The sequence below is a fragment of the Lagopus muta genome, chromosome 6 (assembly GCF_023343835.1).
Source record: "Lagopus muta isolate bLagMut1 chromosome 6, bLagMut1 primary, whole genome shotgun sequence".
NCBI lineage: Eukaryota > Metazoa > Chordata > Aves > Galliformes > Phasianidae > Lagopus > Lagopus muta.
The window spans coordinates 49,787,872-49,810,619 of record NC_064438.1 but is presented as its reverse complement, the minus strand read 5'-3'; the positions used below and the strand labels follow the sequence as shown (position 1 = coordinate 49,810,619).

General features: G+C 37.6%; 1 protein-coding gene across 3 annotated transcripts in view; it reads left to right on the top strand.

The window, feature by feature from the left end:
• The window catches only part of CDC42BPB (CDC42 binding protein kinase beta), an 87,400-nt gene that overhangs the window by 48,910 nt on the left and 15,742 nt on the right, over window positions 1-22,748 (top strand). The window contains exons 8-26 of one of the 3 annotated variants that reach the window (XM_048949453.1): window positions 541-789; window positions 2,049-2,128; window positions 3,097-3,263; window positions 3,362-3,481; window positions 5,480-5,613; window positions 7,282-7,524; window positions 9,202-9,312; window positions 9,709-9,953; window positions 10,129-10,234; window positions 10,784-10,908; window positions 11,879-11,984; window positions 13,568-13,716; window positions 14,295-14,389; window positions 14,477-14,556; window positions 17,190-17,279; window positions 17,717-17,791; window positions 18,181-18,286; window positions 20,795-20,931; window positions 21,477-21,616. In XM_048949453.1, the coding sequence (XP_048805410.1) occupies window positions 541-789; window positions 2,049-2,128; window positions 3,097-3,263; window positions 3,362-3,481; window positions 5,480-5,613; window positions 7,282-7,524; window positions 9,202-9,312; window positions 9,709-9,953; window positions 10,129-10,234; window positions 10,784-10,908; window positions 11,879-11,984; window positions 13,568-13,716; window positions 14,295-14,389; window positions 14,477-14,556; window positions 17,190-17,279; window positions 17,717-17,791; window positions 18,181-18,286; window positions 20,795-20,931; window positions 21,477-21,616 (2,558 nt within the window). Of the gene's footprint in view, window positions 1-540; window positions 790-2,048; window positions 2,129-3,096; window positions 3,264-3,361; window positions 3,482-5,479; window positions 5,614-7,281; window positions 7,525-9,201; window positions 9,313-9,708; window positions 9,954-10,128; window positions 10,235-10,783; window positions 10,909-11,878; window positions 11,985-13,567; window positions 13,717-14,294; window positions 14,390-14,476; window positions 14,557-17,189; window positions 17,280-17,701; window positions 17,792-18,180; window positions 18,287-20,794; window positions 20,932-21,476; window positions 21,617-22,748 lie in introns of all 3 variants that reach the window. The other 2 variants (XM_048949452.1, XM_048949455.1) reach the window with 2 other exon arrangements.

Sequence of the window (22,748 nt, the reverse complement as noted above, 5' to 3'; positions counted from 1 at the left end):
GTACAGTGGAAGCAGTAAACTAAAAGACAGAAAAACTTTGCCCAGTTTTATCTGGAGTAACTTCATGTATAACAATGTTTTGTGGAGCACTGACTAGCATCTTGGGGTTTTAAGAGCAGAAACAAATAAAATCTCAAGGAGTACATCAGCAGGTCAGTGGAGCTGTGGCTGAGAGTGTCAGTGAGTATATGCCTATGTTGCACCATCTTTATTGTACTGTAATGTGTCAGAATTCCTGTATGTCTTCCAAAGAAAACGTTGCCTTTTCTTAAGGGTTACTGTAACAGCAGCTGTTTTCAAACAGATTTGTATTAAAGGAATCAAGAAGAGATTACTAATCTTCATAATCTATTTTAAGACAACAGATCTATTGGTGGTCATGTTGCATTGTACTCTGCCACTGCTCAGTGGATGTAGTACAATTCTCTGTATTTCTTTGCAGTTTTATTGGTGTAATTTAGCACTTTCTTTTTGAAAACAATCACTGAAAATTATGGGATGGATTCCTCTAAAAATTTCTTAATTTGTTTTGTTTTCTAGGAACGATTTCAGTTTCCATCCCATGTTACAGACGTGTCTGAAGAAGCAAAAGATCTGATTCAGCGACTTATCTGCAGTAGGGAACGTAGGCTGGGACAGAATGGAATAGAGGATTTTAAGTCTCATGCCTTTTTTGAAGGACTTAACTGGGATAACATCCGAAATCTAGAAGCACCTTATATTCCAGATGTTAGCAGTCCATCTGACACCTCAAACTTTGATGTAGATGATGATGTGCTAAGAAATCCAGTGAGTCTTTTATTTAAATATCACTTTTGCAAGTATGCAACTGTGCTGCATTGTAAGGTAGCAGTGAGAACTTGTTTCACAAGATAATTACTTTCTTGTTTTTGGGTTTTGGTGGTGTTGTTTTGGTTTGTTGTTTTTGTTTTGTAAAAGGAGCAAGTAGTGAGTTTGTTAATGTGTTGTGCCAATGAAATGTTTTGTTTTAAAATCTAAAAATCCATGAAACAGATTTCCAAGTCTAGCAAATTCAGTGGCACCTGTGTGTATATGACATGGATATGCGCTGTGGTGCAGTGTTACAGCAACGGGGAGTATTCATATTGCAGCCATACTGGCACGAATGCTCAAATGAAGATCACAAGTAGTTATGCTATGTGAAATTTCAGATGAATGAAACCCCACTCAGCTGCTGCCATTTATATGATAACTAAGTTTGTCAACTGTTACCATTTAGAAAAGAAGCTCATGATCTCTGAAAACCCAAAATGAGCAGTGAGGTGGAAAACGTTATTTTTTCACATTTGAAATGACTTATTTTTCACATTGTAGCATCTAATACTTGGTCATTCAAAATTGAAGCTTATTCAAAGCTGAAAAAAAGCTGACAGACATTTGCCCTTTTGATTTACCTTTACAAGGAGCTTGTATTTGTTTTGTTCTTTATCAGACATGAATATAATCTGTCTTCAAAAATACATACATGCAGCTTGTTATCACAGCTGCCCTGGTGAGAGAACTCAAATTGATGCTACATAAAAACCAGAAGATTATTTTTGGGAGTGGGGGTGTTGGTGTTCTTTCATTTTGTTCATGGCCACTTGTTCATCAGTTTCAATCCAAGAAATGGAGAACTTCTGGCTTGATTTTTTGATTACGTGTCTTGCAGTAACAAGCATACTAAAGCAAACATCATGCATTTTCATGCCTGGTCACTTTAATTAGGAACTTGAAGTTTCGGGTTTTCTTTTAATGGTTGCCTTGTGCTTTGAACTTGCTGAAATGCTGCCTTTTCAAGCGCCAGCTCACAAAAAAAAGAGGCTTCTAAATTCAGGTCATTATATTAAATGACCTAATCTGAAATGAGGTTCATGCAAGGACAATGGAAGGCTATACAATGAAGCATAATTGCCAGTTGTGAATTGGTAAGCGCTAAGAAGAATCTTTCTACCAGCTGTTTCTTTTTAACCATTGAGACTAAATCAAATGGCTTTAGCTCTGCATGGGTTCTCTTTTGGGTTTTCATGCATGTTATTTTTATGCAGGAAGTGGTGCCACCGAGTTCTCACACAGGTTTTTCTGGACTGCATTTACCCTTTGTTGGGTTTACGTACACAACTGATAGGTAAGCAAAGGATATGTTATTTATTAAAGTCATTTCTCAAATACAGCTAATTCTGGAAAGATCTCATTTTTGTAATCAAGCAGGAAGAAGTCCATTATATGTATTAACAGATGAACATTCATCCCTCATGAATATGTCTTGAATATATTTTGATCATGTTTTCGAAGATTAGATGCTTTTGTATTCAATTTCCTTTATTTTAGATGAATGAAACTTAAGGGACTAGATGTGTCACATGTGAGTAAGTACAGACTTGCTCTTCTGCGTGAAGAGGCTAAAAGCAAGTCTTGTCCATGTTGCTTGTCTGCCAGAAACAGTCTAGGATTAGTTCATTGCTTGTTGATAGGCAACATTAACATAATGTAGTGTTACTCTTAATACAGATACCCCATTTTCAGGTGGTTCTGAAAATAGGCGAAGATAGCACACTTTGCCCATCTGTGAAATTTGAAATGAGTCTTCATCTGACTTCAGAGATCCCTCAAATACATTCTTGTGCCTCTGGGTTTGAGGTTATTCTACCTTGTTTGTTATTCCCTTCTTTTCCTTTGCTGAGATTTGTTATCCTCACAACACAGCACAGAAAGGACCTGTTGCACATATCTTATTTTTTAACTAAATCCATCTTTGTCACACTTGAAACTGAAGTTTTGGTTTTGTTTCTCAGTTCTTTCAGTTGTGGGCCTATTCTGCTCTGCTGTTAGGTAGTAACTTCTGATTGAGGGGAGTTACAATTTTGAAACAGTTTGTATAGTTAACATACATTGACATAATGAAATCCCTGAATGTAAATATCTTAATTCATCAGCAGCATACACAGCAATGTCAGGGTATACCTGCTCTGACAGTTCTCTCAACAGTAACAGTTTTACTGGATGTTCTTGTAAGTTTAAGTTGCATAGTTGGAATCCCAACATGTCACTGCCGAGAGTATTAAAAGATTTTTACTTATGTGGTTTTGTTTTCAGCTCTTTATCTGATAGAGGCACTTTGAAGAGTGCAATGCAGTCTGACACTGTAACCAAAGATGCGGATGTACAGCGTGACTTAAAGAACACTTCGCAAATAGAAGGTTATGAAAAGAAGATACGGAAATTAGAGCAAGAAAAGCAGGATTTGAACAGAAAGCTGCAAGGTGAGTGGCGGATGGTTTTTTGGATTCTTAGCCTTTGCTATTAGAGGAATCGAAATGTGTTTCACTGAATAACTTTTTCTCCTTTTCTGATTTTAAAGAATCTACACAGACAGTGCAAAGCCTCCAAGGTCCGGTGTGTGTTACAGTAAATACAAACCGTGATAAGGAAATAAAAAAATTAAATGAAGAAATTGAACGGTTGAAGAACAAATTAACAGGTAAGCCTTTGGCATGACTGGCAGTAATTACGGTACTGCAGCTTAATGTTAATAGAAGTGGCAAAATACATATTGTGGTTTTGCAGTAATTACTGTTATTGAGGTGCTTAAAAAAATATCTTAAAAGTTTAGTTGAATAGTTAGAGGCATTTCAGTTTTTCCAGGCAAGTACTTAACCTTTTATTCCACTTCTACATCCTCATACCCTGTACTAGTATGGAGAATCTAGAGTAGAATGAATTGAATGGATGGATTCAAGCAAATATTTTTGGTCATGTTGATTTCCATAAACGTCACTGGAGATCCTGCTCTCTCTCTTTTTGAGGAGTATATTTTTGGTGTAGTTTTACTGGATGTATGTGTAACAGAGAGTAGAGAGAAAAGATCAGTTGCCCTTTAGTAATATGAGGGGATAGGTAATGGTGAAGATGTATAATAATAATAATAATGCTGTATATTTTAATATTTCTGAGCTGCTGTTCCCTTTGTGTTTTTGTCTGGTGATGCATTAATTAGGAAGCATTGCAGAAAAATACTGGCATCTGTCCCAAGAAGGGACTGACTCATCTGTATCTCTGAAAATCTGTTGCTTGACAATGCTGTTAGTTTATGCACACAAACCTTCTGTTAGTTTTAGAATCAGTCATATGCCAAATGGTTGTTCTGAATCCTGATGGGTTGGCTAAGAGGTTTATAGGGGCCTGTAGTATATTGTAAGTGAGTTCAGATGCTGAGTTACTAATACCAAGACCTCCAACTGTTGTCCTCCATTCATGAGCACTTTTTTGTAGATATATTTATTTTCTTGGTCCAGATTTCTGGTACTTCCTTAATTCATTATCTTGGTTTGTGTATCAGTCAGTCCACTGTCAGTCACAACTGATATGTTTTCTACACTTTGGCAATACTGCCCCCTTTGTAAGCACATCTGTTGTGAAATCAGCTTTGCTCCAAGTGAGAATTTTTTCAAAAAAACCCTCCAAACTCTGGTCTTGTGCATTCAAGAAATCATATTTGTCTAAAGAATTTGATTAAGGTGCTACTTCTGCAAATGGGTCAGGTTTATCCAGTTCTTCAGCCTATTGTGTGCTGTTACATATTGAAATCTGGCAGTATAGTCTGTGGAGTGGGAGAGAGTTTAGCACTGCTTCATACTAAAATGAGAAAAGGAATGCTACTTCAATTGCTACTGCAGTGCTTGGGATCTCTGAATGCATAGGTTCAGTTTCCTGTTCTGCCATAGATGTCAAAATTTCCGTGAGACAGTTGTTTGTGTGCAATTTCTTATTTGTGTAAAAGAAGTAGTAATTATAACCAAATGGAGAACTACAGTTCGATTTCTTACCAGCTCTAAGGCTGAACAAAAATACATACAAAGGCAGTTATCTTTTCTGTTTAACAGTGATCAATTTTATTATTTTTTTTTTAATTTTCTTTGAGACTAAGAAGAGAACTGCCAAGAGAACATCCTGGTAGGAATATGGGCAGTTGGGTTTCCATTCTGCTTCACGCAGAATGGTGTTGCCTTTCCAGATTTTCAGCTCTTATCTGCTCTAGGATAAGTAGATATGGAAATAAATAAGCTCTAGGAAATAAAAAGTTCTTTCCTGTCTTGCTGGTAGCACCAATAAATGAAGTCTTGTCATATAAAGAAAACTATTTAGGAGACAAATTACCAGAACTGGAATTCAAACAACTTGAGTTAATTTCAGTTGTCAAGGGCTAGGAGTTGCATTTCTCAAAACATAAAACGTCCCTGTGCTAAGGCTTTTTTGCTTTAGGAGATAACAGTCGTTAGGAGGTGTGGAATTGTTTGTTCTTAATATGTTGAGAAAGTTAAAATGACGTGGAGCTGCCGGTGCATCAGAGTTACTTTTAAGTTGCCTAAAATGGAAAGAAGTTAATTTTCTGAACCAAGTTATGCCAGTTTGCCTAAGTAATGCTCCTTACTTGATGTACATTTGGGACCAGTTACCCTTATTATGTATTACTCTGCAGATGTAAGTAAACTGGAAGGACAGCTTGCAGATGCAGTGGCTTTTCGACAAGAGCATGAAGACTGTATGCATAAGTTGAAAGGACTGGAAAAGCAGTGTCGAGTATTACGGCAAGAAAAAGAAGACCTTCATAAGGTATTGATCCAAAATGAATATGTTTAGAAATGGTCATGCAGAATAGTTCCAGACCAATTTTGGTTTGATTACAGTTTCAGTGTTAGAAATGTTGCTGTGTAAAACTATAATGAGATGTTAGAGAGCTTGTTAGTCTTGTTAATGATATACTAGTTTTCCAAGGTGTGCACCTTTTTTTTTCTTTTTAAAGTAGGTTGACATCCTAATAATTTCAGATATGTTCTCACCTTTTTATATTGACTTGTTTGATGCGTTTCTGTCTTTTGAAGACAACTGGAGGTTACATATCCATGCAGTCACACAGAAGCTAATAAACTGTATAATCACAGAGCTCACTGAGATTTGGTTTGCTGGAGGTAGGAGGGGATTTTCTAAGGAATGATTTTAGTGTAACGATTTGATTTTCTCAAGATATTCCAGTTTACACTGGAGTTAAATATGCGGGTCTGTGGCTTGTCATTAGTTTTGTAGATGCTGAGAGGTGTATATTTGAATGAGTTAATAAAGCTCAATTGCTGTGCCAACTTGAGCCCACTTATTCTCTGTAATACCAAAGGATTAATTATTGCTTAAGGCTGAGGATGACTTTTATATTACTGAATTGTCTTACTGTTGTGCAAATTATACCTCTGTTTGCTCCCTAGAATGTAGAAGTATGGTAAGGTAGGTCACTAAAATATTTACAGTAAATAAAGGCTTTGCATTTATTATATATCACTTCCAGTAATACCAAAATATCATCTATTCAAATATCTAGATTTAAAGACCATGTATTGCTTATATGGCATTCAGATGGACCAAAAATAATCCATGGTCAAAGACCTCTGAGTTTTTTGTCCACTAGAATTTAACAGCATCTCTTCTGTCCATTAAGCACAGTTAAGATGTGTTCACTGGGGCATATGAGCAGGGAGGATGGCAAATCTGCTCTTACTGGTTTGCACACACACCGTTTTGGAAATTAATGCATACTTTTGCATGACCTCTGCTAATGGCAGGATTTTTTAAATGTCTCTTGGCCAGTATACATTTACTCTGTTGTCTAGTTCTGCACTTTTTAATTTATTTTCAATCTCAAGTGATTTTATGTAGAGCGTTTAGTTTATATTTTAATCCTGTTAAATTATGTTAACTATTTGCTGTAAAGGAAACAACTTTTGTACTTTCAATTAAAGCTAAATTAGATTATCATACTCTCAATTAAATTAGAGCTTTGCAGTTTGTTCTAATCAATCTTCCTCAATTTTCTTAAGAATTTCACAAGATCTGCTGCAGCCTCTTAGTGCTGGTACAGTCTACTTGACTGTTTTCCTGAATGGGCAGTCTACTGAAACTTTACTGAAACAACTTCCTGTAAGAAGTATATTGTGCAAGTACATTGTGGTAATCTGAAATTAAGTCTCTGAGAGGTGAGATGGCCTTGTGCAGTCCGATTTGTATGAAAGACTTTGGGAATAGCAAGAGTCCTCTTGGAAATGCCACCCTAGAAACGGAATAGCTGTTGTCTTGATATGCTCCTGCAGCTGTGTAAATTAACTATTAGGAATAATATTTGAAGTTATCTGAGAGGTTTGAGTTTTCAAGTCATGCTTATGTTGGTTCACTTTCTTTCTTGGAAAAAATAAACTGACTTCAATTTATATATATTTTTTTTTTTTTAAAAACCAGCAACTTGTAGAAGCTTCAGAGAGATTAAAGACACAATCCAAAGAGCTGCGGGATGCCCACCAACAAAGAAAGCTGGCTGTGCAGGAATTCTCTGAGCTCAGTGAGAGGATGGGAGAGTTGCGGTCTCAGAAGCAGAAACTGTCCCGACAACTTCGTGACAAAGAGGAGGAGGTGGAAATGAGCTTGCAGAAAAATGATGCTATGCGACAGGACATCCGTAAATCAGAGAAAATCAGAAAAGAGGTAGCTCAATAAAATAACTAACAGTGACGTGTTTCAGCTGCTGCTTGCCCTGTATCACTGATGTGATTGTATTGAGAAATCAGGAGCAGGAACGATGAGTTACTCTGCTTATAAGATATTGCTCTGATAACTCTTCCATATCGCTTCACTGTACTTCACAAAATAGATCTTGAATTGATTTCTAGAAGTTTTGCTAGTGTATCAGGGAATGAGCAGAGTCTACTTTATTCTTTGTACGCAGACTGATTTTAATCTTGAGGAAACCATTTTTGCTACGTGCCCAGCCTGTTACTTCTTTGTGTTTTGATTCCTGCAGACTCTGAGTTTCAGTCAGCTTGAAACTTAGAATGCTCAATGCCTTGATGTGCTTTGTGTTGGACTATTTTGACTTCACTTTTTTTTTTCCAGTTGAATGTTTCTGTTTATCTGGAGAGAGGGACAGTGATACAGACTGAATAGGTGGTTTTCCTTACTATTTTCTTAGTCAGTATAGAGAGTATAATTGTAAATATCTTTAAACAAGCTAATTTTCTGATTACTATCCTAGGCAATTTACAGTTTTGAATAAGAAGTGGATAACTGGAGGAATGCATAAGACCCAGTTATCATGGTTAGCACAGTGTTTTAATCACTGAAAAGCTGTCATATTTTGTGCTCTATGAGTGAAGTTTGAAAAGAAGCTTGAGCTTTGTAAGTGGTGCTAGAAAACTCCTGGCAAGTTGAAGGACAGATTATGAAAATGTATTAAGAGGTGAAGTATTTCAGACCTGTCTGTGAATTAGGGGTGGTACTTGACTGGGAAAGATGTAGGGCTACAGCACTGTATTTGGCAGTGCATTCTGCCCTCCTCTGTAGAGCTAGTTCAAGTGTTGAAAACAACATGAAAAACTTGATCATCTGTCTTTGTTCCTAGGAATTCCTCTGTCCTCTCTTTCCTAACATCTTCATCAGTCTTCTGTTCAGAACATAATCTATAAGTTCATTATCTTGGTCTGCAGTTTTAACTACAATGCTTTTAAAAACAACTTTGTTAGTTGAATGTGAATGCAAAAAAAAAAAAAAACACAAAAAAAACCAAGCAGGTTTTATTCTTCATTAGTTGCATAGCTGCCTTGGATGCCACTAAATTGTCTTCCTGATACTGTATACTATATACTTTTGAAATAGATAAATGGATGATCAAGACTATTTTATTCCATAATTACAAGGTACAAATGTTCAGTGTTCATATTTGAAGTATTTCACAGTAACTTGGCACAAAGGTCAGGATTTTCAGATCTGCTGCCTTAGTAGATACTGAGGCATGGAGCTGACTTGTAAATATGAGAGGCTTTCTTCTTTCACAGCTGCAGTGAATTCCTAGTGCTGATTCCTTCTCTTAACATTAATAAAAGCTTTGCAGTTATCCCTGCGTGTATCTAATGTGGTTTATATCAGTACCAAAAGTCATTTGGTAGTAGTTGTGCTTTGAAAAAGACAGATGCCTGGATCACTGAAGGCAAAACATTATCATGAAACTCTGAAAGCTTTGTTATAGTGGTTTAATGTAAGATAGAGATAAGGAAAAGCTTTGTTTTCAAGGCCCTGGAAAGCTCATCCCTGTGGAGGAGAGGAAATGAATGATACAGATAGCCCTATCTTGTGTTGAAATGACTTTAAATTACTCTGATTTTATAGCTGGAATCCCAACTTGAAGAAGTTATGGCAGAAGCATCAAAGGAACGTAAGCTTCGTGAACACAGTGAAGTCTTCTGCAAACAACTGGAAAATGAACTGGAAGCTCTGAAGGTTGCTTCTTTTTTTTTTCTTCTTTTTTTTTTTTAATGTTTACTCATGACACAGGAATTGCAATATTTTTGCTTACTCAGCTGTTGATACCAGGATAAAAACTGCAACATTACTAGAAACCTGACCTAGCCTGATTAGGATTTGTTAGATTTATTTTCCTTTCTTTTTTTTTTTTTTTTTTTTTTTTTTTTTTTTTTTTTTTTTTAAATAAACCCACATGGTCCAAAGTTGGTCACTTAAGGAGCTAAACCCTTGAAGGCAGCTTTTGAGCCATTAATGACCTAGACAAAAATTTTCCAAAGTGTTGCAATGGGACAATTCTTTCTCAGATGATATTCCTAAAATATAAGGATTGTAGTCCTTTCCTGATGAGTTCTCTTCTCTACTCTTCTGCAGGTGAAGCAGGGGGGGCGGGCAGCAGGAGCCACACTAGAACATCAGCAGGAGCTTTCCAAGATGAAGGCTGAGCTGGAAAAGAAAATCTTATTCTATGAAGAGGAGCTGGTCCGGCGAGAAGCATCACATGTTCTAGAAGTAAAAAACGTGAAAAAGGAAGTACACGATTCAGAGAGCCATCAGCTTGCACTGCAGAAAGAGATCATGATACTGAAGGATAAATTAGAGAAAACGAAGCGAGAGAGGTAAGTTTTAGGGATATGATTAATAACCAGGGATTTCTTTTGTATGTGTGCTGCATTGTACAGGTAACAGCTCAGGATGGTGTTTCACCTTAATTCTGTTCATGTTTTTCTGAAAATCCCAGTCTACAGATTCTGCAGTCTTGCTGTACATGTTTGTGTTTCTTATCCTCCTTAGGCACAGTGAAATGGAAGAAGCAGTGGGATCAATGAAAGAGAAATACGAGCGTGAAAGATCTATGCTCTTGGAAGATAACAAAAAGCTAACAACAGAAAATGAGAAGGTAATTATTTTAGGAAACATTTTTTAGCAAAGCAAGAATTACATTTTGCTTCTGTGCAGTGTTGAAATAATGTTCTCATTGATCTGAACAGTACCAGTCAATGTTCAGGCAATATATAGCGAAACAAATGAAGTTCTGGCCATAGACGTATCAGAGATCTAGCCAAGTAGTAGCTTTAGCATCTCAGTTACTGCACTTTGTGGAACCAATTCCTGCAACTCAGAGGGCACCACCTTCCAATTTCTGTGTGAAAGCTTCACAGAGGGCAAAGCATTTACGATGCCAGCTTGCCTTCCTGATGGATTACAGTTAAGCCTCTTTCCTCACCATAGCCCCTGTGCTTGCTTCCCTCTGCTGCACCTTTGCTTTGGATTGATTTGTATGAACTGGAAGTGTATTCTATTGTCAGGATCTGATCATGATCCAGTTCTGCAAAAATAATAAACGAAATACAATTTCCTGTGTTGTTTGTTCAAATTCTGTAAGTGTGTGGACATACACATTGCTAAATGTATGAAACTCATGTAAAGGGGAAATCTTTTGTTTCAGCTTTGCTCCTTTGTGGACAAATTAACAGCACAGAACAGGCAGCTAGATGATGAGCTCCAAGACCTAGCAGCAAAGAAGGAGTCTGTTGCTCACTGGGAAGCTCAGATTGCAGAAATTATTCAGTGGTATGTATTGTTCAGAGATCCTGATGGCCACTTTGAGATTTTTGAAATACTGATTGCACTCTTTTTTATGTATAGCCAGGCCCTTTTTTGTATGTCTGGGATCAACAAAAGCGTGGTGCTTTGGAGTGATGATGAATTGTTTCTTTTGCTTTTGCAGAAGAGCTGACTAATAAGATTTCTAAATGAAATTGTCAGATACCATTAAGTGCAGAGGAAAGGGTTTGGTTGTCACTTCAAACTCTTAAGTGGTTATTAAACCACAAAGTTTAGAATATTCTGGTAAGCCTTGTCAGGAAAATGGTCGTGATTTAAAGTGATTCCATGTTAACACAGATCCTGAGTAGTTGTATGAGACACACTCTTGCACTTAATTCACACATCAGTCTTTCCTTCTTGTTTCCTGGGTTAGCATGCAAGTATTTTCTGAATGCAAGACATTTGGTCACCTATATGTTTCTTCTGCTGACTAAAATTGAGTGTTGCTGCTGCTGGAGATCAGTGGTTACAAATTAGATGAATGTCTAGTTTCTGACTAATACTTAGGCCTGAAAAGGCATTTCAGCTACTGAGTGGAGAGGGGCAAGGTGTGGGGCTTCATAGTTTTTCTACTTGCCCTTCCAAATGTTATAGGAGAACTTTACAAATAGCCCTTATAAAAATCCAGCAAGCAATGTGCAGATCGTGTTACAAAAAAATAACAGAGAAATCTCTGCAGAACTCTTCTTGATGGCAGAAGGAAAGCTTCAGTTTCCCTGGTAACTGCCACAATCAAGAGAATCAAACACAAGAAAAACCTAAAGCAGGCAATACGAGCAATATTCAATTTTCTCTGCTGGGAAAGTTTTTTATGCTCTCTCCACGTTTGCCACATCCCTAAATCTGATGCAAATACCAATTATTTGGTAGTATAGCCTTTGTTGCTGTGATCCATGAAACTGTTCACTGATACCTTTTTGTAACTGCACAATAGGGTAAGTGATGAAAAGGATGCTCGTGGCTATCTCCAAGCATTGGCCTCCAAAATGACAGAAGAACTAGAATCTTTGAGAAGTTCCAGTCTGGGATCACGAACACTGGTAAGAAAATACAAGCATTTGAATGTTCTGGGGATGTCTAAGAAGCCAACAGTTTTAGTTTCAGCCACATTCTCAGTATCTGTCCAAAATCAGAATTTTTTTCTAATAAATCCTCTGCTCTGCTAATGACATACTAGTTTTACTTATGGCTTGTTAAATTCATTTGGATCATGCAATCAGAATTTGATAATTACAGTGGTATTTCTTACTAACATCTACCATTAAAAACTGTTGCACACTACAGAGTAGAAACAATGGATTAAACCCATAAAGATCACAGAAATCTACCTCACCACAATAGATGCAAGAGAATAATTTTAATTGCCACTACAGTGACAAAATAAGTTTTCTCTTGTACAAGTATTTTGAACAAGTTTTAACTGGTTGGTACTGTTACAAACTAGTGACTCATGAGAGCCTGTAGCTTTATGCACTGTAGGACAGTGAGACCTTGTGTCGTAGTCTTTCCCATGTAGTAGTAGTTGCATGGTTTCTCAAAAATAGAAGAGGTGAAACCCTCTCAAAGGAGTATGGTTTCTAAGGCAAAAGCACTGTTTTGCCTTGCAGGTATTAAATACCTACATACAGAAAAGGAGAAACACTTGCAGCTGGCCATGGAAGCCCACACCCCTAGCAGTGCCAGTCTGCACAGTCAGATGCTGTGGAAAGAGTCAATCTGCTGCTGATTTATATAGATAAAAGTTACTCATCCCTTCTAAACCTATGAATAGGAAAAACTAAGAGAAGGTTATGACTTTTTACAGTCTAGCCTTTGCCTGCATTATAGAGAAACGATCATAACGTTGAGTGGTTTTATAAGAAGAAAGATTGGATCAAATGCAGTTGGCCCAGAATAAAGAATGCTGTCTGTTCTGTATATTACAGCTGGTTTTGTAACTTCTGCAGAACCTGATCTAAGGTTAATTATTTCTCAACATAAAAAAAGGCTCTCATTTTCATGAGTGTTATTTGCATTTTCATCTGTGACTAGAGAGAATATCCATTCGGGAACACTGAAAATGTAGTCCACACTGAAAAATGCTTTGAAAAGCTTGGAAAACTAGCTTGTGGTGGTGAGGATTTGCATAGTGTACAATGCTTAATGAGCATATGAACTGTTTAGATGAAAATCCCTGGGTATCCAGAATATTTCAAGACCCAAATTACTTCATTTTCTTCATGTTATATTTTAGGATACTATGTCTTACATAAACTATATACATTCATCTAAATTCCTAAAGTCCAGTATGTCCCTGTGCAAGTTCTGTACACTTTTATAGTTTCAACAATGAAAGCTAGCCATTTTCAGTGGATTCTCTGCTTGACTGTCATGCTCAGTGATCTAGCAATTTGACTTCAAGCATATTATGTTAATGGTATGACCATTAAAAGCAAATGATTGTTACTTTGTTTTTACGAAATAAAATCTGGCTATTGGCTGATTTCTGTGTAGCAGGAGTAGTGTCCATAATTAATCAAAAGTGCATTCTCTGAACCAGTGTGAAAGTTATTTTACATCTGTGAACAACTATGGAAATACGTTTAGACATCTGATATTAATATTCAGTAACTTACTGCCACAGGATCCACTTTGGAAAGTGCGACGCAGTCAGAAGTTGGATATGTCAGCTAGGCTGGAATTACAGTCTGCCCTCGATGCTGAAATTCGTGCCAAACAACTAGTTCAAGAAGAGCTACGAAAAGTTAAAGATGCAAACATATCTTTTGAAAGGTAATAGCTGCTTTGGTTATGTTTGGGTTTTAATGTGCAGCTCTAAATTAGAATAGTAATAGTAACAGCTTTTTTTTCAAATTGTTCCCTTGTGCCCAGATTAGTGGACTTTGCTTGGAAGATCCTACTCTATAGACTGTGCATTTCTAGTGTTGTCAACTGAGAACTCTTAACGCTTTGTTCAGGTTAACTTTACACTGCTGCGAATATCTCAGGAATAAGATAGGGATCTTAGGCACCTGAGGTATAAGTATGGCTAACAGCAGATTGAAAGCAAAACCAATTATTTTTTTAATAAGCTAACTGGGAAGAAAAGACCAAACTAGTATTATAATTGTGTTTGGCAAATATTTGCAGTGGTAACAAGAGTCTTAAGTGTAATTCTCACTGTCTAGCCAAGAAGTGAGGTGCTAATTTAGGGGAAAAATAAAATCAATAAGCCTAGAAAAAATATACTTATCCTCCTCCCTTCCCCCCCCCCCCAAAAAAAAAGAAACAACCAAAAAAAAAGTCTGAGGCAGGCATTCCTGACTTGGAAATACCTACAACTGTATTTTGATCTTATTTTGTTACATTAGTAAATTAAAGGAATCTGAAGCAAAGAACAGAGAATTGTTGGAAGAGATGGAAGGCTTAAGGAGAAAACTGGAAGAAAAATACAGGACAGATCCAGGTAATTGAAGTTGCTGTGTTTTAACAGAGTTCTAATGCAGTGTTTGATATTGCATTGTAGCTAAGGCTATTCTGTTTTGGGTTTTAGGTCTCAAACTTCCAGACTTTCAGGATTCCATTTTTGAATATTTCAACACCTCTCCTCTTGCACGTGATCTGACATTCAGAGTGAGTTATTACATAAACTAACAATGAAGATGTGATAGCTGAGTTGTATTTTTATTACCTAAAAGTAACGCTTGGGCCCTACATAACAAATTTATATCTGGTTTGTTGGACAAGTTAGTGTGTCGTAGAATTGAGTGATCAGCAGACGTCAGATTAATTGGCATTTTGAAGAGAAGCTGCCACCTTTAGGAAATACTCCCATAAGCTTACATTACATAGTCTTCATTCTGTTTTCTGTAAGTCAGTCTCAAGCCTTTGGCTGAATACTATACGTTCAGATTGTTTTAGAAAGGCTGGCGCAGCTTATTACAAATAAGGGATTAAATACTTTGGAGTTGGAAGATGCTAGTTAACATTTTAAAAAAACCACATGTATTCACATAGTTCAAAGAATGCTTAAACAAATATATAAAGTTGTTGGCTCCAGATCTTCATGGGGTGGTCAGAGTAGAAGGGACTGGGAAGAGAATCAGAGGACCCACAGATGATGATACTGTAAGTTCATTGTGACACACCCTCTGATCCTTTGAAAACTAATCATACACATAGCAGCTCCAAGTGGGCGTTTTGCTTAGAAAAAACTGTGCATTCCCCAAGGAAGCAGCTGTTAAATGCAACACAGAATCACATCTCCTTGCTTCATGAACTCCTGATCCTTGAAGATTTGAGGGGTTTTTTTTTTGTTTTTGCAAAACACATTGCCAGTTCAGGATAAAGCTACGAGCTGGAACTGGAAAGAATGATCTGTTATGTTTATGGATCTGAGTTAAAAGGGCTGAGGTTAAAACTTAATTAGTCTGGTGAGATAATATATGTGAAATTTGTACGCTTTCTGTCGTTTTTCAAATTCTTACTGGTGCCAAAAAGAAAGCTCATGGACATGCTGTGATATTTGCATGTGTGTACTTTGTGTCTGTGCTGTTCTCGGTTAGAAAATGTCCAAGCTGGCTTTCCTGCTTAAGCAGCGAGATGAGCTACGTGGATGAGGTGAAGAGAGAAACATTACTTACATACACTACAATCTGGATAGCTTTTATCTACCAACTTTGATGTTGCTTTATAAATCACCAAACACACTTAAAATAGTAATGTGGAACATCAAGGCGGTAACTACAAAAGATCCAGTCTACAGATCCAGCAATAAATGCATACTCACTGATTGAATGCAAGTGGCATTTTTTGATGAATTACATTAAAATTCCTGATACAGTACTTAGTAACTTCCATTAGCAGTTTTTTTCACATGTATATTTAAGGATCATCTATGTAATCTGCTCTAGGTTAGTTTAGTTTGAATGAATATCATTGGGCCACATAAAACGTTTTATTTAGCTAGCCTGCTAGTTTTCCATCTGAAGTTTTTCTGTGGGTGATAAGTGATCATTTTTATCCCTCATATCTGTTACAACAAAGGATTCTGTTTCTTCTTCGTCTACATCTTCTCTGCTAGCCTTTTGGGAAGAAGTAAGTCCTTGCTAGTAGTTTTGTCTCCTTATTTTGTTGTGACCTATCATAGTAAAAATGGCCTTCTAAAACTAGATGTTGCTTCCTTAGCATCTCTATAATTTAATCCACTAAATAGAGCTAGTTTAGTTTTCTTTTAATACATTTTTACAGGCTTATTATTTTAGATTTTGACTGTCTATATGGCTAAAGCTGAATCACGCCTAGCATTTTTAAATTGTTCATATTGCATAATGGTATAATTTGATCTTCAGTGGCCCAGCCCTACGAATCAATTCATAACAAACAAAAAAAATAACAAATACCCGAATCTATTTAGTGAGCTAACTGGATTTGAGTGATCTTTCTGTTGAAACTAGCTGGGAAGTGAGTGATTCATTACTCATTGCCTTTAGTGCTAATTACATCATTTATGTGAAGTCTAATCTGATGTTTGTTAATCGTGATTTCCATGATGTCCTCAGAGAACAGTAATACAGTACCCTGCTTCCACACCCAGATTCTTTAGCTCTGGAATTGTAGCATACTTCCCCCTTGTGCTGGCAATTAGTAGTTGCTAATGTAAGTGTGAAATTGAGAGCTTCTAACGGGTGCTAGCTTTAAATTTTAGTGAAACGTAGAGCAGTGTGATAAGACAATGTGATTATTTTTAATTATCAAAGTGAAAATAGGATGAGAAATCATCTTCTAAAAAACTGCTTAGTTTTAAAAACCTTGTGTAGTATTACTCAAAGAATTTTTCTTGTGGTGGCTGCTGTGTGCTAGAAAAATCTTAGTGTAGCATAAGCAACCATGAGAAATGAGCTGTTTTATGGATTACTGCCAAGCTTCTCAGACATCATTCCATACCTGCCTGCAAGAGAATCAACACAGTCTTTCTGGGAAAAGCAGATTGTTAGAGTATTTATGCTGCCTACTACTGGGTTTTGCATATCTTAGTGCTTCCAGCTTTACAGCTTTTCCATCAGGTGGCAGGGTTTGTTTTGAGGAAGGATTTTTTAAGAGTATAAAGTTGTTAGATGCATGCATACAGAAATGAACAAAGTTTCTCATTTATTTTTGCAGTGAGCTGTTCATTGTAGCTACTTTGAACTTCCATTCTGTTGGCCTAGGGACAGTTCATTGTGTCTGTGGTATCTAATCTAACATGTTTGCTGTCACTTTTGCAGACTGGCTCCGTTAGCGAGCAGGAAACACAGGGTCCCAAATCAGAAGTTTCACCATCTACTTCAGTTGTAACTGCAGAGCAGCAACAAGAAGTAAGGGAACCATTATTCTACTCTGAAGAGTAATGCAGTGGAAAGTCTCTCTGTCTTGTTCATTATCAGTATATATTGCAGCTTTTGTATGAAGAGGCAAGATTGAATGTTGCTTATGTGTAACATGGCAGTGTTAATTGCATCTGCTTTGAGAATAGTTGCAAATGTGAAACTTTTTTGCTGGCTCTGTGTATGTTGATGTACCTCATTTTTGTATGTTTTCTGTACTGCTGCTTGCTTGTTAGTGTGCAGGCTTTCCTGTGAGTGCTTTAGAACACAATCTGTTTCTACTAAATCAGAATTGCAGTGTTTCTGACAAATTTTTGATAATTTTCAAAAAAGAAAAAAAACCCAGAAAACAATAAGCTTTGCCACCCCAACCTTAAAACAAATTCTTGAACCCTCGTTTTGCTCAATTACAGTTTTTTGTGATTCAGGAACCAATTCGGCTTCAGAGGATGCCTGCTGCTCCTTCCCCCACCATTCAGTCCATTTCTCTAGCTGTACCAAAGGTAGGGGGACTGTGCTAACCATATTCTGAACTAAGGAAGAATTACCATTTGTTAATTAGCCATCTGTGTTTGTCCTGTTTGGGTTTGTCATGTGTTGTTTCTTTGTTAGGTCTCTGTTTTTATTCAGGTATTACCAGATGCAAGTTGATGGGCTTTGATTTGTCAAAAGGGATGGCAGAATAAATAGAGGATTTGGCTCGAATGTCTTCTACGATTTGAACTAAACGTTACTGTTATCTTGCAGCACCTCTTACAAGATGCAGTTACTTAAAAGCTCAGATTTCATAACACACACTGATGTATTGGAAGGGGAGGGGGAATGGGCATGCTTTCATTTTATAAGTTGAAAAGTTGTTTTCTTTTGTTTATCCTGAATGTATCTTTTACAGCCTAAAGCTCACCAGCTCAATATCAAGTCATTTACAAGCCCTACTCAGTGCAGTCATTGCACCTCACTTATGGTGGGATTGGTTCGACAAGGTTATGCCTGTGATGGTGAGTCACTCAGACTTTCTGCTTTTTTCTGCAAGTTGACCCCTTTGTCCCCCACCAAAAATTATCTGAAAACACTAATGTATTTTAAAGCAATTATTTCCTTGGGAAGGGAGTGAAAGAGAGAGGAGTAGCTACCACTGAATGCTTCTCCTTTTCTTTCTTTTGTATCAGCATCAGACTTTTAAATTCAAAGAACACATTAGACCATTACACAGAATCACAGAATGGCCCAGGTTGGAAGGGACTTCAAGCATCATGAATCTCCAACTCCCCCTGCCACGTGCAGGGCCACCACCATTTAATACTAGACCAGGCTGCCCAGGGCCTATTCCAGCACCTCACCACTCTCTTTGTGAAGAACTTCCCCCTGACATCCAACCTAAATCTTTCCTCCCTCAACTTAACACCATTTCTCCTTGTCCTGCTGTACTGTTGCTACCATTAGTGCTGTTATATATAGTGTGAGTTGAGTGCAGGCCAGATGTGTTTTCTGTCTGCATAGTGAAGCAAAAAAGACTTTAGGAATGCACTGATAGCATACAAATCTTAATATAAATCCTGTGTTTTGGGAAGAGTATGCACTAATCTTTTTTTTGCCTATAGCCTGCCTTGCTGTCAATTGAGCCTATTTAAAATGCTTTCTGTGATGCATGTGTACCACTGAGTTCCATGTTTGAGTATTTGGAGATAATTTTATTTGAAAATACTTCTCTTGTGTTGCATGCAACTCGGTGAGACATATCAAGTCAGTGAGTGTTCCACACATCTTTTCAAAATACTACAGTATAGTTTTATTGTATTTCTTTGCCCAGTTTAGTTTTTTCTCTGACACCCTCTCCACACCTCCAGCATCACACTCAGATGGCATCATCTGCCCTTCAGGGCTTCTTTCCTGACAGGTCTTCCAATGATTCTTCTTCCCCAAGAGCATCTACAGTTCTGCTAGCTCTTGCCCTGGGGCACACTTTTGTCTCCTGCTGGCAGTTCAGAATTCTTGTTTTGCATCTCTTCCTGCAAGTTTTAAACTGTCTTTCCTCCCCTCCACACCCCTTAGTATCAGTATCTCTTCTTTTTGCATGTGAGCAGAGCATCATTAGTACAGTGTTTGCCTCTTCTGCTCCAAGTCTTGATAGCTACAGAAAAAAACTGGAATCACTTTGACATAAGAATAGAGATGACTCCAGTAGAACAAAACTTTTGCTATGTTCCACCCCCAATCACTTGCTTTTCCCAATTCTTTCTCTTTTCTAATGCTGGAGGCTTTAGTGAAATATAGCTGTACTTTCAGAGGCCTATGGAACTGGCCCTGCACTGCACCTAATGTACCTTGATTTGCACAGTCCCACCAATTATGGTGCCTTCTGAAGAGCTGAATGCATTATCTGGTCATGAGCAACACCTGCAATGCTTTGTGTGCATGATTTGCACACAAGCCAGCAGGCTGCCCTGGGCTACCCACTCTCCTGTGTGTTCCCAATGGCACTGTGAGGTAGAGGTTTGTAGGCCAGTCTGTAGTTCTAGCAGAAGTATGCTGCTCCTATCTACCATATGTTCCTGGGCTCCTGTGACCCTTCCTAATAGCAGGACTAGATGTGCACAGAGTATCTGACAGATGTCTGCATCTGAGAATATGGTGAGTAAGAAGCATGACAGTGCCATGTCTCTGTCCTCCTTCCTGTACCTAGCGGTAGGAACACAGTGGCAAACAAGACTAAATCTACGGAAAGATCTGGCCCCTAAACTGTGGGTCAGGTACCTCTCCATAACGTGTTGATTCACTCTGCAGTTCTGGAAGTCTGTCTTAAGTGAAATGTCATGCATTCTGTGCTTTTTAAATGTAGTGCTTCTTTATAAAGTACTCTGTAGACAGGAGACCACTGTCTCTTGCTGGCGCAGCACAAAGTGGAGTGAATGGTAAGAAAGAATGTGATCAGTATAGCATATGTTTGCTCCTTACTTTAGCTCTGAAATATATTTATGCCCTTTTCACATCATCCTCAATTTCGGCTGTTGTCCCCTGGTTCTGCTTTGTTACACCTTCAAGTCTACTGCCTATGCTTGTTGCTTTTAGCCTTTCTGTTTTTTGGAGTTTTAGTTTTATTTGATTTTTGCAACTTTAGACTCTCTTGCATACTAACATCAAATTGAACACCTGTTATCTTTATCTTGTTTCCTACCCAATCATTTGTATTCTTCCTTTATTAATACACATTCTCTCCTGTAGTTGAGTTGGTTGCTGCTTAGCAGTACCAGGACTGACCATATCCCTTTCCTTCTGGAAAATACCTTTATAAGCAGCATTGAGATGTGAAGTCACTTCCTGCCTTTTATGGAAATCATGGGTTGAAAACAAAAGAAAAGCACTTTGGCGAACTCTTGTTATGTTTGACTGGCAATTTCACTGTAGTTAATCAATTTTCTCTTGTAAGGGTAGATAAACTGCATTAATCTCCTGTTACGATTCACTCATGCACATGTTTCACTGTGGATTTTCTCTTTTGTATTTAGTGTGTTCGTTTGCATGCCATGTTTCCTGCAAGGACAGCGCTCCTCAGGTCTGCCCTATTCCACCTGAGCAAGCCAAAAGGCCTCTTGGTGTGGATGTACAAAGAGGAATAGGAACTGCCTATAAAGGTTATGTCAAGGTAATAGTCGTTTGTTCTTGGACAAGAGAACAGCAGCACATTTTACTTACTGTGCAGCTAAATTGTGCTAAAGCCATAAGACTTTTAGGTGATATCTGTATAACTTATTTAACATTAGCTGCTTTAGATGTAGAAGAAAGGTTGTTTTTTCTGCAAGAGCTGAAGGTTAGTAGCTAAAATTTTAATAGGTGCTAAGAGAGAAAAAAAAAAGGAAAAAAAATCAAATGCGTCCCATTAAAGAAGAATTTCTGTCATAGTTGATGCAAACATATAGAAGGTAAACTGCCTGACCACTTTGGCATTTGCGTATTACACAGGCCACACTGTTTATCCTAAAGCTACTTAATATACTTATTATGCTGTAACAGAGAATATAAGAGCTTAAGGAAGGATAAATGTTTGCTCAATTACTGGATTTTCACTCCATTTTAAAGAACATGTAAATTGTGTTGTAATCCATTGGTTATAGTTTATCTAAATGTCCCTGCTTTCTGTGTCTGCTGCATGTGCTTACATTTAATAAACAATTAGTTACTTCTACACAGGTTCCAAAGCCCACAGGAGTCAAGAAAGGGTGGCAGAGAGCCTATGCAGTTGTCTGTGACTGTAAACTTTTCTTATATGATGTGCCTGAAGGAAAATCCACCCAGCCTGGAGTTGTTGCAAGTCAAGTCCTGGATCTCAGGTTTGTGTCACTATGATAGAGGAGAAATCCTCTGTTTTTTGGTTTTTTTTCCCCACTAACAAAAGTACTTAAATATGCAAGAAACTTCTGGATCATAAAAAGTCTGCTTTGAAGAAGACTTTATTTTCTGAGTATAGATGCCAGCTAAGTTTAGACTGAAAGAAGTGGCTCAAAAACAGTGAGTCACTTGAGTGACTTCTGAGAAGGCACAAGTATCAGAGTATTAGCATGCTTCTTCCTAGAATTCCATATGCCCAAATGGAAAACAAGTGTTCTTGGTGGATGGGTTCTTCTGCTGCGTGCCCACCTGAACAGTGAGTCAGATTGTCACACAGTCAGTGATTTCAGGAAAGTTAGGAAGACTGAAGCAGCCTTCAGATAAGCACCAGCTAATTGACCATGCTGATGCCTCTGACTCTGCCTTCTCACAGAAGTCATTTTTTCATGGTGAGCCATTTGTGACACTGAACACTGTATGCAAAAGTTCTGAGACTTGCATTCATCAGAGTAACAAAAAAGTTTTAAAATTTGAATTTACAGAAATATCAACTGTAGTAACTTATAATGTTACAACACAGTGTTGAATATTAAGTTTGCATTCCCAAGCATGTTGATTTATATGTTTTCCCAGACAGTAGTACTGTGGGATTACATCAGTACTGCTGCTCTGCTCTCACATTTATTCTCTGAGTATCATCAATGTCAGTTCTCTGACACGCTGGCAGCAGAAGTGCAGATCTATTGAAAATAGCAGCATTCTCATCAGTACATTGCTTGAAGCAACTTTGCCAGATATTATACTGACTGTAGTATGCCTTATCTGTTTATTGTAGCTGCCTCTTTGAATCTGTCTTCTGAAGACTCTTAGATGTTTTAACAGAAGCTAACTAGCACAGCTGTGAATTCTAGCATAGGCGAGTTTAGTGGCATTAGTGTCATCTTTGCACTAAAATTGGCAATTATGATGATCAACCTGGTCAAAATGCAGTTTAAAAAGGCTTGTGTGGACAAGCCCTCTGGGGTGGAGCGTCCTGAAATGCAAAAGTTGTTCCAATGTCTGTTTATTTTACTGTAATAGAGAATAAAATCTAGCTGTTTTGAAAACCCTTATTTGAATCCCACAAACTATAAT